At 38.9% G+C, this 14,394-nt stretch overlaps 1 protein-coding gene and 2 long non-coding RNA genes across 3 annotated transcripts; 1 reads left to right on the top strand and 2 right to left on the bottom strand.

Moving 5' to 3' along the window:
* Positions 1-379: 379 nt before the first annotated feature.
* On the bottom strand, positions 380-2,087 carry LOC100120753 (farnesol dehydrogenase-like). The gene is made up of 6 exons (XM_001604868.5): positions 1,965-2,087; positions 1,462-1,597; positions 1,209-1,374; positions 1,005-1,131; positions 780-912; positions 380-681 (listed from the first exon to the last, which is right to left on the bottom strand). Exons 2-6 carry the CDS (start codon positions 1,591-1,593, stop codon positions 496-498), a joined length of 744 nt encoding a protein of 247 aa, XP_001604918.1. The 5' UTR covers positions 1,594-1,597; positions 1,965-2,087; the 3' UTR covers positions 380-495.
* A 40-nt stretch (positions 2,088-2,127) lies between these two features.
* Positions 2,128-4,604, top strand: LOC103318114. Its single transcript, XR_513184.4, has 4 exons — positions 2,128-2,264; positions 2,412-2,651; positions 2,735-2,943; positions 3,042-4,604. It is a non-coding gene; the product is annotated as an uncharacterized LOC103318114 (long non-coding RNA).
* Positions 4,605-4,683: 79 nt separating this feature from the next.
* On the bottom strand, positions 4,684-6,100 carry LOC116416373. The gene is made up of 2 exons (XR_004226821.1): positions 5,491-6,100; positions 4,684-5,420 (listed from the first exon to the last, which is right to left on the bottom strand). It is a non-coding gene; the product is annotated as an uncharacterized LOC116416373 (long non-coding RNA).
* Between the last annotated feature and the right edge of the window lie 8,294 nt (positions 6,101-14,394).

The raw sequence follows: 14,394 nt of genomic DNA, 5'->3' as shown, positions 1-14,394 counted from the left end.
CTTCGGAAAATGAGACGATTAAAGATGTCGCGAAATGATTCTACAGCCGCGCGCTGCCGCGGATAAGCGATCATTACTGAAGCCCGGTCATGACATCTGTAAGTAGGCATGTTAATTAGCGCGTTACCAAGATATCGTGCAAATAGACGAGTTTGCAACTTCGCATGCATGTTGGTTAACGAGTTGCGCAAAAACAATGGAAGAGAGAAGAGCTGTTTCTCGACGTCTTCGTCCTCGTCGTCAAGAAGAAAAAGAAGTTAATCAATCATGAGAGTTTGCCTTCTTTCCGTTTTTTCTCTTTCTCGTCTTACAGTGGGTGCTTTTCTTCCTTGTCTATGGCTATAAAATGTTCTTGCAGAGGAATTAAATATTGATTTTATTTCGAAAATAATTTATTGAACAAACTAAACAATTTATAAATTTTGTAAGAAGTATGACTAGATAATAGTTAATATATTATTATAATTTTACGGAAGTACTGTCGTGTGCTGAATATCAATAAGGAGCATTTAAAGGCTTGATTACAAGCTCTTCGATCTGAACTCGTGGTGGAGTACCGAGAACATAAACTATAGCGTCGACAATGTCTTCGGCATCCAAGAAATCAAGCTGATTTATTTGTGGAATGTCCTCAGCTATCTTGTCTGTCATTTCTGTTTTAACGGCTCCTGGGCTAATATTCTAAGGAATATTGAGAATAGTCAAACGTTTCAAGTTATTTTTTTCTTCTGAAGGTTATGATATAACATACAAATAGGGAAAAAAAACAATCATATTACCGTCACTCGAATGTTTCCACCATACGATTCTTTTTCCAAAATGTTTGCTAGAGCTCTTACAGCAAACTTTGTTGCTGGATAAATGTTAGTAGAATGTTCTGACGGAATCTGACTGAGACGGTGACCAACCACGCTGTAAATGAAAAATAAATAAATAACAGTATTTTAGTGACAATTATTTTATAAAGTTATGATTCGAATTAATTTTTGAAATAGCATGCATACCTGTTGATCATAATAATATGTGATTCTTCGCCACCTTCTTTCATTATAGTAGTTGCTATCTTTGAACAGTACAATAATCCGATGATATTAATATCAACAATTTGCTTTAATTCAGTGAAGCTAAGATCTGTAACATGAATTTTAATAATTAATAAACGTGATTCAAATTCAATCTGTTTTGGCTATATTTTTCTTTGTACGAACCGGTGATTTTTCCAGCTCTCTGTATCCCAGCGTTGTTTATGAGAATATGTACAGATTTGAGATTTTTCTTTACCCATGCAAAAGCTTCATCAATTTGTTTCTCATTGCTTATATCACATTCCAATGGGTAAAATCGGCCATCTCCTTTTACGTCTTTCATATCACTCTAAAGATATTTATGGTTTGTGAACAAATCTGATCACATGTATGTTTTAGTCTTGAAAATATATATTGGAATTTTGATGATTAATACCTCCATTTTTGACTTCCTTCTTGCAAGACCAACAACAATTAAACCGTGATTTACCAAAGCTTTGGCGGTTGCCAAACCAATCCCTGAGGAAGCTCCAGTAATAACAGCTACTTTTCCAGCCCAACGATACATTTTCCTGAATAAAAATGTTGACTTATTTAATATTGTGAGCTCGCACGCGCAACAATATGTCAACTCATTACTATACAATCTTATCAAATTGATTAATTATCTGGGATGATACATTTTTTTGCCTTGATGATTATGCACAAATGTTATTGTTAAACTAGAATGACCTTCGTTCGACAGTAAATTATAAGCACTTCTAAAAGTTTGTTGTATTAAATCAGAATCACTTAAGTTACGTACACATTTTTTAAAAAATTAGGAATTTTTCATTTATAAACAATGTTGTTAAGATTGTATATCTATTAAAGTAAAAATTCAGTATTCCGTTTATTTAAACAGTCAAATAAAATGATTATTTAATACTAATAGTCAACCTTATATTTGGATTACTTAAGATGTCACTCTGGCAATGCTTTGAAGCCAACTAAACAAGAACGATCGTTTTCATTTATATTTATATAAGTTGTAGGTGATGACATAAATACGGAAGCTCGGTCACGGCATTTGTAGGTAGGCATGTTAGTTACAGTTGTGACAGTGAAGAAGAAATTCCTCGAACTCGATAAGTAATCGTTACCGCTTGTAAACATGCTTGATGATGCTCGCGGAATATAGCATCCTAACCTGAAACCGGTGTTTTCTAGATTCTACAAGTTTTCGGAACAATATGTTTTGTAAGTTTTGATAAACTTTTCTTTTATAAAAAAATCATAAACGATCAAAGATTATTAAAGCAAAAATAGTATGAATTTTATTCTCAATATGATTATAAATTAAATAATCAATTATTTTAAGACAAATATAATTAAATCACATTACAGAGATGTCAGAGTCCAAACAGTTTAATGCAGAGGACTCAATCACAGTCCTTAGTGGTACTGATTCACCCATGATAATGCCTATAGAGAATAATACTTTAGAATGTTTAACAACATAATTTCCAAATGCGAATGGTCTGCTGTGGACTGATCAAACAGGAAGATGCCATGGATTGAAAATAAATAATGGGCAGATGTCCATAATACCACAGATACGTACATACACAGTACGTTAGGTTAAATGTTAGTTAGACTCTTTATTAAATCAAAATATCTACTTCAAGTCCAATTTATCTTTTACAAATTCAATTTTTCATTTTATCCAGTTCAACAAAGAAGTAGTGATGCTAGTAACGTTAGCAGCAGTAGCAGTAACGCAAACAAATCCTCAGGCGTTGTGAAAGCTGCTGATTCAGCAAAATTAGACCGAATCATTTTTTACAGAAAAGTGATTGAAGGTAAAGATGTTGGGGATGTGCCTCCAATTATGTCAAAACTTAACAAAGTATCTGAAGCTAATGATAGAAGATCTAAGGTATATACATGTGTTTAATATATTTAAGTATTTCATACTCGTACAATTTTGCAATATCTTACATAGTTTTCATACTTGGTAATTGATTTTATTTATAGATTTCTGACTTGAGAAAAGCACAAAAGCAAGAAAAGTCATGTTCTGCACCTAAACTGAAGTACGTAAACATAGGATGGAAACACAGACAAATTGGTCAGAAGAAGTATTTACATAGAAAAAATATTAAAAATGGAAAGTCAAGAGAATCAACATTAGATATCTCCAAAGTATTTACGGTTAGCGATATAATCAAATTAGGTATCGAAGAATACTCTAATAATCAAGTAGCAGAAATTGTTTTCAGACCAGGATAAATCAAGTATTTTTTATAATGACTTTCAAAATTCTAACGTTTTTTATAATGTGGATAAGGAGAATTTCGACCCTGTAGATAATGGATATGACATAAGTAAAGTTGTCATTAATCAGCATGAGGTTTTATCAATGAAGTATGATATAATTGATCCCTCATGTTTCTGCAGGACTTATACCTTTCCGCAATTAGAGAAAGTTGAAGCACATACTATAGCGTATGATATTGATGATACATTAGGGTCATACGATGAATATTTAGGAATAGGTGTAATTCCAACTTGTATACAAGACTGCAAACCAGAATTTACGTGGTATTGCAATAATGTGATGCATAAAAATCGAAAATGTGATTTTGGTTGCAAATACCTAAATCTAATATTGATACGGATATTGGAGTCCAAAAAGATTGTAATCAAAGCGAAAATTTTAAAAAATTCGACTGTATCTGAAGTGCAAAGGTCAGAGTTTACAATTGAGACTTTTATTGGTGCTAGGACTACAGCAAGAATTTTTTAAAGGGAAAATTTAGTTATGCAACTGTCGCTGTAAAAAGTATAAAAGTTTATCTGAGATATAAGAACCTGATTGACAGAGAAATAAGTGTTTTAAGGAAAATAAAACACGATAATCTCATTCAGTTGATGGAATATTGCAAAGAGCTAAAGCATGTTCAAAAGCATATAATGGAATACTTTGATGGCAAGAATTTGCACGAATTGATTTTTGATGATGATTTAAAAAAAGAGTATGTGTTTGATAAGAACGAAAAGATTCCATTTTCTTACAATTGGGTATTTCAGTCGATTACCTCCATAGACAGTCAAATCCAATTATTCATAAAGATATTAAGTCAGAGAATGTTCTCATTACTCTAAGTGGCAAAGTAAAACTCTGTGATTTCGGACTCTAAAGTAATGGGAACGAAAATATACATGGCATCAGAAATTATTTTACATAAAAAAGACGCAACAGAAAAAAGTGATGTATGGTCACTAGCCAGCACCATTCCTGAAATATACAAAGAAGATGTGATTTGGGATGTAGAATCTGAAGATGAATTAATACGTGCATTAAGTTTATAAAAAATAGATTAGAAAAACTGTTGTAGTCTTCCTTTTCAAAAGATTTCAGAAGATATTTTTGATCAGCTGTGAGTTGGATAGCATTAAAACTAATTTATAAGAAATTAGATTAGAAAAAGATCAGTTTAAATAACATCAAAAAATCAAGAAACTGATTGAAGATTATAGAAATTATATCATAAAAATACCAGTTACAATATAAAGATCAGTTTTTTGAAACGATCTTAATATATATATATATATATATCTACAATTTTTTGTATTTAAAAAATATGTTTGTAAAATGATTCAATAAAAACAATTGTTCATGATACTCCTCAATTTATTTACACTTATTTCGACTAACAATAGTTTTCAATCCATACATTAATCGTGTACCAAAAACCAGTTTTTATATTTTTAATCAACGTGTATTTACGGAAAATCATTTTTAATATTAATTGTACTTTTTCAATTCGTCTTGTATTCTGTGATACAAAAATGTAGCTTCTCGTACATTCTTTGGAGTCGTTACATTTGGTAATACTTCATCAATCAATTGAAAAAAAAATTGGTTGCAGTACGTTGGTTTCTCACTGAAATTCTCCAAGGCATTTTCAACTGCAGCTTCTTCGACAGGAAGGCCGTAATTCTTTGCTCCATTTTTTTCAAGCACATAATATAAATAGTTGGGTTTTCCAGATTGAACAACTGCTATTTTCTACTTTCTTATAGAAGGGCGATTCCACTCCTTTGTCATTACATCAAGATCGTATTGAATTAAGGGCCCAAAACAAAACCTCAAGCTTTCTACTTGCATCGGATCTGCTCTATCAAAATGACCACTATCCACCATATCCTTGAAAAATAGAATCCAAAAATTCAATCCATGACTTTTCTGCCTTCACCAAAAACTTTCTATCCTCTGATTTGCTGTGCCCTTTCCTTTAACGAAACTCTTAATACCAGATAATTCGTCTAGGTGTTTAAACCTCAATACTTGATGAACGTTTTCTACAATACTGTTCTCTGTTCCATGATCTGAACGAACTAATGTTGGAACTATTTTCAGTTTTTTTACAGCCATCAAATAATAACAGATGACTTCTGGTTTATTGTTTGTGTTACTTACTTGAATCCAGGTAATTTTTCTGGAGTATCCATCTATACATCCATGAATTGGAAATCCAAAGGGTTTTAATTTGTCGTGGTCGTCGAAATGCCACAAATAATTTGGCCCACCTACTTTGTAAACTCTTCTCTTGAGACGATATTTAGATATTTCCTCAATCCCTTTTGGATCTAAAATATGGAGCAATTCTAACACTGTATTTCTGTAAACGTCTAATCCATACTTTAATCTTAATCGTAACCACAATGATTTGTATCCAAGATTATTGAGAAAATTGTGTTATTATAAATGACTTTACAAAGAAATTCACTAATCTCTTCAGTATTTCAAACCATTGTTTATTTTGACCAACAGTTTATATTTCACTCAGCTCGATATACGGAACTAACACTTCATGTCAACTGCTCAATCAGGCTCATCCAAATTATTACCCCTTTACCATAACGATAACAAACCAAAGATTTTTGTTGAGATTTTTTTTGCAACTCGTTAACTAACACGCATGCAAAGTTGCGAACTCGTCAAGTCAATTTGCACGATATCTTGGTAACGCGCTAACTAACTTGCCTACCTACAGATGTCGTGACCGGGCTTCCGTAGATCATCGATCGCCGCGGCTAGCTACTATAAGTACCTGCATATACCGGCTTTGGATAATATAATATTCGAGAGAGAGAGAGTGAGAGAAAAGAAGGGAAAGAGGAGAGCGAAGAAACCGCCGCAGTGGTGTAGCGTCGGCTTTAATTTACGAACGAGATCGATTAAACGGTGGCAAGAAGAGAGCAGGAGTCCGGTAATGCATGCGGTCTGCTCCCGCTTTGCGGCGAGCGGCGGCATCACCGGAGACGCTCTCTCTCTCTCTCTCTCTCTCTCTCTCTCTCTCTCTCTCTCTCTCTCTCTCTAATGTATAATACGCAAGTCGCGAGAAGAGAAAAATAAGGAGAAAGAGGTAGAGGCGAGATGCAGTGCGGGAGAGATAGGTAGATAGAGAGCGAGAGATAGCGGGGATGAGATGGATGCAAAGTAGGGGAGAAAGATGGCGGGGAACAGAAGGAGGAAAGGATATAATGAAGATATTCAAATGAGAGAAAAATGATGAGGGGGACGAGAAAGAGCGGAGAGAGGGCCTTTGTCGGGCCGCGGCCGGTGACTCGGACTATACGGAGATTGCTTTACCTCTCGATGTGGTTCATTCTCTATACCAAAGGCTCCTTTTTTATCGAGGTTGACGCTCGCGATCTGTCCTCCTCATTTTCCTACGAGATCTTCAAAGAATTAACTTATGTGACTCACCGATCAATTAGGAATCATCGCATCGGACGTTCGCAACGTATAGCACGAAGACTCGCGAGCGAGAATTATTCAACAAAGAAACTGGCAAGGAGAACGAAAGCCAACACCCGCGCGGCGATCTCGCGTAAAAGCTCGGGAGGAGTAGGCGAACCCGATCTATCATTAGTCCGACGGAGCTCTAATTCACTTGTTTCTTCGGTTTTCACTCGGATGAAATTAGAGCCATAGCCGCCGCGAGAGAGAAAGAAAGCACGCAGGAGCAGGAAGAGAGTAGCGACGCGCTCTATGCTTTCCTCTCTCTCTCTCTCTCTCTCTCTCTCTCTCTCTCTCTCTCTCTCTCTCTCTCTCTCCCTCTCTCTCTCTCTCTACGGAATGTCATTAAGAGCCTTTTAAATCGCCCACCCCCTCTGTCATAGCGCCTTGATACCGTGCCAGCATCGCCCCGCCGCGCGGGTGGTCCATTAGGACGTTCGCGCTGAAGAAAAGCCGAGTCTTTTGTGGATGGATGTTTTCAGTAGTAGCGCGCGCTTTTCCGCAACGCTCGCGCGCGTTTGCCGCCACGCCACCGAGAGAGAAAGAGAGAGAAGAGGGAAATGCCATTATCGGATAAATTGTATGTTTATACTATCGACTCTGTAATAGCCATTCTTCTATGGAAATTGAATGTTTAACTTTAAGGTGATTTTGTTACGAGAGTTCCGTAGGTTCACGCGATGGAATTAAAATATAGATTTAATGATATAATGATACTGGTGGAGAGAATTAACGAATTACTAAAATTGAATGTTTTATAGGTAAGTGGAGAATTCTACGGGAAAAATGCCATTTTCTGGTTGGAGAAACCGAAAAAAAAACAAATGTTGGGGCACACTCCCGCAATCTTTTTTTTCTTATTGTACATGTTTAGAACCGTGCAAAACCACGTTCCAACATCGAAAAAGTGCCTTGTGACACTGTTTTCTAGGCCCTAAAAATTCGTCGAAAAATAGTTATTGTTCAAGGGCATGCACCTAATGCATAAGGGAACGAACAGAAAATGTGTTACGGTAGGAAGAGAGTACGGGAATAGAGCTTGAATTTAAAAAAAAATGCGTTGGGAATGCTTGATTTGGTCAAAAGTTACGTACAATTGAAAATGCGGAAAAATCATGAAAAAAGATACAAATTTCTTGTCTTTGAAAAATCCTGCAATTTTCATGATTTTTCCGCAACAATGGCTATTTTTCGACGAATTTGAAGGACCTAGAAAACAGTATCACGAGACACTTTTTCGATGTTGGAACGTGGTTTTGCATGGTTCTAAACATGTACAATAAGAAAAAAAAGATTGCGGGAGTATGCCCCAACATTTATTTTTTTCGATTTCTCCAACCAGAAAATGACATTTTTCCCGTAGAATTCCCCAAGTATACAACTGCAGAGGGACAGAGATCTGTGATGTAGAACTGCGCTCAAATTATAAGGCTTCTTTTTTGTTTGAGATAATGTTTTTAAAACTGGAAACGATAATGGAAAAGGGATCTAATTTAAAGGCGCAGGTATAAGCGTCACAGGCGGATCTCGTCCCAATTTAATTGAGTTTCCCTTCGGCGAGGTCGAGCCACTTTTACACTTAATGTGTACGAAAACACATCTGTCGCCTGTATGGGATCTAAATTCTCGTTTTTACAGATATAATAGCAGCATCCTTCATTGTTTAAGATTCCGGGCGCTCGCGTCATTTTCCCGCTAAAATTGGACTTCGTAACGTTAAAAATAAAATATTATTCGACAAAATGTCCGCTTCCCCGTGTGTAAAAAAGAAAAAAATTACTTTTTTACGACCACGCGCCAACAAAACTAAAGCATTAATAAATAATGCAGTAGTCGCGAGAGCGCGGAGTTACCTCCGATGTCCCGGAAACTCGTCGTAAAAAATAAAAAAGCCGCAGTTAGAAAGAAAGGTGTGCACGCTGTATACGGCCCGCACGAGGCTCTCTCTTCCGCGCAAGCGCGCGGAAGCAGAGATAAGGGCTCCTCGGCAGTGATTAGCCCCGAGCGAGTAAATACTCGCGATTTGTGCTCGTGCAGCGGTCCCCGAACATTACCTCTCTGTGCTCCGTACGGCGGCAGCTCGCAGAGAGATACTCCGTACTAAGAAGGTTAGAAGGCACGATATTCGCGATAACCTATCCGCTCCGCGTGTGCGCGCGCTCGGCGTAAAAGTAAATCGCCGACGTCGTCGTCGTTGGTGGCGGCTCATCAGCGCACTTAGGAAAAAGGCGGCCCGAGAGAGAGAGCGCAAATTGCTCTTAGCACTCCGTTAGGTAAATTATTTGTAACTCGGCCGCCTCGGCTATAATCGTGTGCTCTGCTTATGGCTATACGGAGACTTGTGTCGGCAAGTAATTCCCGCGCTGTTCTAGAACACTGTGCGCGCTCGCGCGCGAGTGGACATAAATTTTTGTCTCCGGGCGTGTTGTTGAATAATTTCCGAAATTTTTTTTTCAAAATTCTACGTGGAAACCAGTAAAGCGAGTCGCGTTAAAATCGAATAAATTTTATTTGAAAGGCTGCCGGTCAGGAAGCGACCAGCTCCTCGCCCGTATTGAAGTTGCTTAAGTATGCGAGTTTGAGGAAAAACAGGTCAAAAGCGAATTTTCTGACTTGACGCCTTTTGAGAATAAATCGTTGGAGTTATTTGCTGCGGCTTCATTTTCGCGCAGTGCGAATTAGGGTTGGGTGTGAACAATACCGGACGATAAAGTAGCCTGGTTCGTTGACCATACATCATAACAAAGTGTAATCTCTTCCTGTGTCTATTGTCCGTATGTTCCGTGTATGAATTCCACAAAAAGTGTTTGGTAACGCTATTCAATAAAACATATGCTCCTCGAATTCAACAAAGAACTGCTCTCTTCTCGATTAAAACGTATAACAAACAGACAAAGGAAATCGATTTTCAATCATTTTCTCGATAAACCCATTCCTACCTGTGTATAGGTGCGAAGGAGCGCGGCAAAAAATTAATTGAGCTGTCACCGAAAAAACTGAAACGTACGAAAGGGAGGAACAAACGATCCATCGGAATGCTTGAAACGACTTTTGTTTCTTCACTACGTCGAGCCTGTGTAATCCCTCTGTGAGATGCGCCACTCGGCTTTTGTCGAGGTGGAGTAGCGTTAAACTGGAACAATTCGAAAACCATTAGCGGCTGCGTTAGATCCGGATTTTCATTAGTCACGATCAAGCAGGTATATTCGGACGAGTTCTTATATTGCTCTTGGGTGTACGCGTGGTAGATTACGTAAAGACCGTGCTGCGTTATAAAAATATTTGTTAAATAAAATTTTGTCAATAAAAAAATGATTCAATATTCCTAACCCGCAATACGTGAAATTGGAAATTAAAATGTTTTCCAAAACCACGCGTATCGTGCGAAAAAACTACTTTTCAAAATAAATCCTCCAGCGATCAAGATAACACACCTCCCGGTCGGTGTACACGCAGAAACGAAAGTCCCGGCATGTTCTTGAGCGAATCTAGAAAAGCACGACCCACGGTGGCGCGCATGCTGGCGATCTCCCTGACGAGAACCGCGAAGCAGCAGCAGCAGAAGAAAAGGCGACGTCCCTTCAGCGCACAGCCGTACGGCTTACACCCATACATATAGAAAGCAGGCGCGCGATGATATCTCGCGAGAGCAAGCGGCGTGCAGAGAGAAAAATCGAGTTAATCGTTGCACTCTATATGCTAAGCGCGCCGAGGCGTGCGCGCGCGCGATATCTCGAGAAAACGAGTTATGACGCGGTCGCCGCCTCCGTCATGCAAGCAACTCGTTGTCCGTCGAATCGCTTATCTTCTCCACATGTCAAGAAGCTCTGTGTATGTGCGAGTCGTATTGTTTTCCGCGCAATAATCCTGCACTCGAGTCTTTCTTCGATTCGATGTGCGCGAGGGTATGATATGTAAGACAAGATTGGATATGGGAATATACGAAGGGGTTTGGGAGTGGCCGGAGCCATTTGGGACGAGAGTCTAATGAGGTTAGAAGTAGGTGCTTGTACAAGCTCGGTTACATACTTGATTAGTATGCGGAAGCTCAGAGGTTATTTTCTCATATTAGCGTAGGACGTTCGGTGTCATTCATCACCGCGAAAGGCGGTTCAATGAATTGTCTTCGAGGTGGGTATATATAATGCCGGGACGATTAGAGTAATAGCGGGAAATTTTCGGGCTCGACACTTTCTTAATTCGTTGTTGCGGTCAAGGCTCGTGATATCACTTGTAAACATAAGATATATTATGAAGCTTTATTCAATTAATAGAACAATTATGCCTTGATAATTATCGGCTTATATATAGACGTATAAATTTGCACCATTTCGCTATAAGGGAGTGCATAGCGTGATTTAAAATACATTCATAACTTCTAATTTGTTTCGACGCGTTATTAATTATGATTATTAAATGCGGGCTTCGACACTAATGGACTATAATTATGGTAATACGTTTCTACTCTGTGTGCAGAGAGGATCGTATTTTTGTGTCACTTCGTAACGAATTTCCGGAAAACATGCACTGCGGCCAACCGAAAGTTTGTAGACGCGCACCCGTTTAACTACGTTTCGCGCGCGAATATCGAACTGTTACAACGATATACGCGCTTTTTATTCATACTTTCATCGAGAACACACGTACGCTTACACATTTCAGCAACGTTTCGTTACTTTTTATGAGCATCAATAACGACCAATTAGCGTCGATAAATCAAGCAGCTCTGCAATTAAGTGATTAGCCAAATAAAATCGCCGTATAATACCTCGAACCTATATACAATAGCGCCGAGAGTGAAAGAGAATCCAATTAGCATAAACAGATCCGCGAAAGGATTCGATTGTGGGCGTCGTGTGTGGCTCGATCTCTCACAAAGAGCGCACACGGGCGAAAAAGAGATCGAGCGCGAATAGCGCTGTGTCGCCGGGCGAGAGAAACCATATTCCGCTGGACGTCACACAATATTCCGTAGAATAACACGCATATCCCTTTGTTCGCTTGCATGCGGGCCTCTCGTCGTCGCGACGCACAGGTGGGTTCAATCGAGCGGCACTCGATGCCGATTTTATTCCATAAGGGTAGGTAGATCGAGTGTCGCGCGCGCATTGTCTGCGACAAGAATTTTTGTGTATCGGCGTGTGCGAGTAGCCCGTCACGTAATGTAGAGCTATGGGTATCGGCGTGTGCGAGTGAGTATTATAGTTGGAAATTTTTGCACCTTTCTAGTCAGCTCACTTTTCCTTTCGCGTGCGTGGGCTACCGTTTATTTGTATGATGGAAATGCGTCAGCGATAGGATTCAGTTTTGAAAACGTCGTATTTTTCAAGTCTAAAGAGTAAAAATGTTGTTTTTTTGTGAATCGACAATTTTTTTATCCGTAATTATAAGATGATTCGAAAATAATTGCCGTTAACGGGAATAGCAGCGTCGAATCAATGAAATACATCAATCACAATGAAATCCTGCAATAATGGACGTTAATTTTATCTGTCGTATACGGGAATACGCGCACGAGAGAGAATTAAAATTCTTGAAATGCGGTCCTAATTTTTCTACGATTCTAGAATTCCGTCGAGTCGGCGTTTAAAATACTATATGCAGGAGTGGACCACGCTATAATACTCTATCATTACACAATTTAGCCTTGTTAATTCAGGTATAACAATCATGCTTGACTCCTAGCCGCACGCGGTCCCTTATTTTTTTTCTTCTTTCCATCCGGCCGATGGCACTCTTCTTTGGGAGAGTCTCGATTTCTGTCATTCCTCTTAATCGGTGATCCCAGCCACTTTCGATCGGCGCGTATACGTTTGTGCGTAAACGTCCTTTCCATAAAACCTTTTTGAGTCTTCGATCTTAATCGATGTGTGTCCCGGAGGAGTATCGAGGTGCGTATGCGTAAAATGCAAAAATGCAAGGAGAAGATATGTGCGATCGCAAAACATCATTTGCCATCTGTCTGATGGCGGAGCTGATGCGATCTTCTTTCTTGATTTTTGTTGTTCGTCTGTAAACGCTTACTAAAAAATTGCAAACAATAATTTTTGTACAATTTCTTTAAAATTCAATTCAATTTGTACGTATGCATATAACGATTAAAATTTTAAGAAATCGATAGCTCGTAAAAAATAAAAAACTTTACACACATAAAAGAAAGAAAACACAAGAGAACACCGTAAACTCGCAAAGCAAAGAGAAAGCGCAAGAGAGCAAGAAGCAGGCGCATCACTCTTCGATTCCCAGACTTGTCCTCGGCGCATTTTCTTCGCTTTGGCGCAATTGGTAGTTCTTTTTTCCATTGATTGCTTTTCTTTCATCGCGCGGTACTTCCTTGCAACGGAGTTTCGCGCTTGTGGCGCGCATAAGAATCCGTCGCGTGGGCGGTAAGCGCTTGGCCGATCATCCGTGAACGTCACGCGCGATGTGCTTATACGCTTGAGATTGAATTCGTTAATTAAACACCGCCATGCGCCTCGTATAGCTCTGTGATATCCCGTCGGGTCAAGGGATAACTACGACTCCGAATGTATATATATATATATATATATATATATATATATATATATATATATATATATATATATATATATCGTGCTACATTGATTGGTGTTTTGTGGAAATTAACTTAACGTTAATAAATGATTGATAACCAAGCTATTATTTGATAGCGAGCTGTTTTTGGGAGACATGTTATACATATAGTTTTTCAGATTGTTCTGGTATGTGATTCCATAAACCCATACTTATCCATTTGCAGAGGAAAAGGAGAAAAATGATAATAATAATAATAGTAATAGTAAGCTATACCCAGTTATATCATGAGCGGCCAAAGCAGCAGGCCTAACACGGCAGTTTCGGCATACTCGTGACAAGCCGCTTCATATTTATGCTCTATAGATAGTCAAATATCGATGAAGGAAATAGCAAAGCGTCTATATACGCCGCACCTATCTTCGCTGGCCATCAGAAATCCGGAGAACTTGGCATAACATTCTTTTAAGAGAATTTGCGATGTTAACGTACATTGGAAAACATTGCTCGCACATTATTATAAATTATTAAAACGAAAAACTCACTATCCAAAGATAAAGCAAAAAATAATCATTGTAACCACATAGACCTGCATAAAATAACCAAATTGACGCAAATCTTTCTCTAGCCAACTAGACAATCCTCTCTCCTGTGTATAGCCAAAGCTCTCGCGTAAACCGTGTTGCGATGCAGAAACCGCCGCAGAGCAAGCGCGCTGTAGACAGAGACAGAGCCATACAGCAGCACACGCGCCGGCCATACACCCCCGCGACTTCTCCGTCTCCCTCTATCCATTTGACCAGCAGCAGTATGGCGTGCACAACGCATAACGTCAACAACAATAGATTATGCCCGCAACACAGGAGGTCGCGCTCTGCCTCTGCGGCTCCGCGCGCACACCCACTATACCAGTACACAGGTTGCGTTACAGCGCCGCCGCTACTGCACTACTTTGTCTGGGAGGCGAACGTGTGCATAAGTATGTGTATGGTCTAGAGGCTGGGCCGGAAAGCTCGGGATGGGGGAGGGGGAGAGAACGCGTCA

This window comes from Nasonia vitripennis, chromosome 2 (genome assembly GCF_009193385.2).
Source record: "Nasonia vitripennis strain AsymCx chromosome 2, Nvit_psr_1.1, whole genome shotgun sequence".
Taxonomy (NCBI): domain Eukaryota; kingdom Metazoa; phylum Arthropoda; class Insecta; order Hymenoptera; family Pteromalidae; genus Nasonia; species Nasonia vitripennis.
The sequence above is the reverse complement of the archived record's forward strand: the minus strand, read 5'-3'. Positions and strand labels throughout refer to the sequence as shown.

Bases quoted from the DNA above. Each gene is read 5' to 3' on its own strand.
- LOC100120753 (XM_001604868.5), bottom strand. From the start codon at position 1,593: ATGTATCGTTGGGCTGGAAAAGTAGCTGTTATTACTGGAGCTTCCTCA. The intron at 1,375-1,461 runs GTATTAATCATC...AAATATCTTTAG, and splicing joins GAAGGAAGTCAAAAATGGAG to AGTGATATGAAAGACGTAAA. The intron at 1,132-1,208 runs GTTCGTACAAAG...TTCATGTTACAG, and splicing joins GAGAGCTGGAAAAATCACCG to ATCTTAGCTTCACTGAATTA.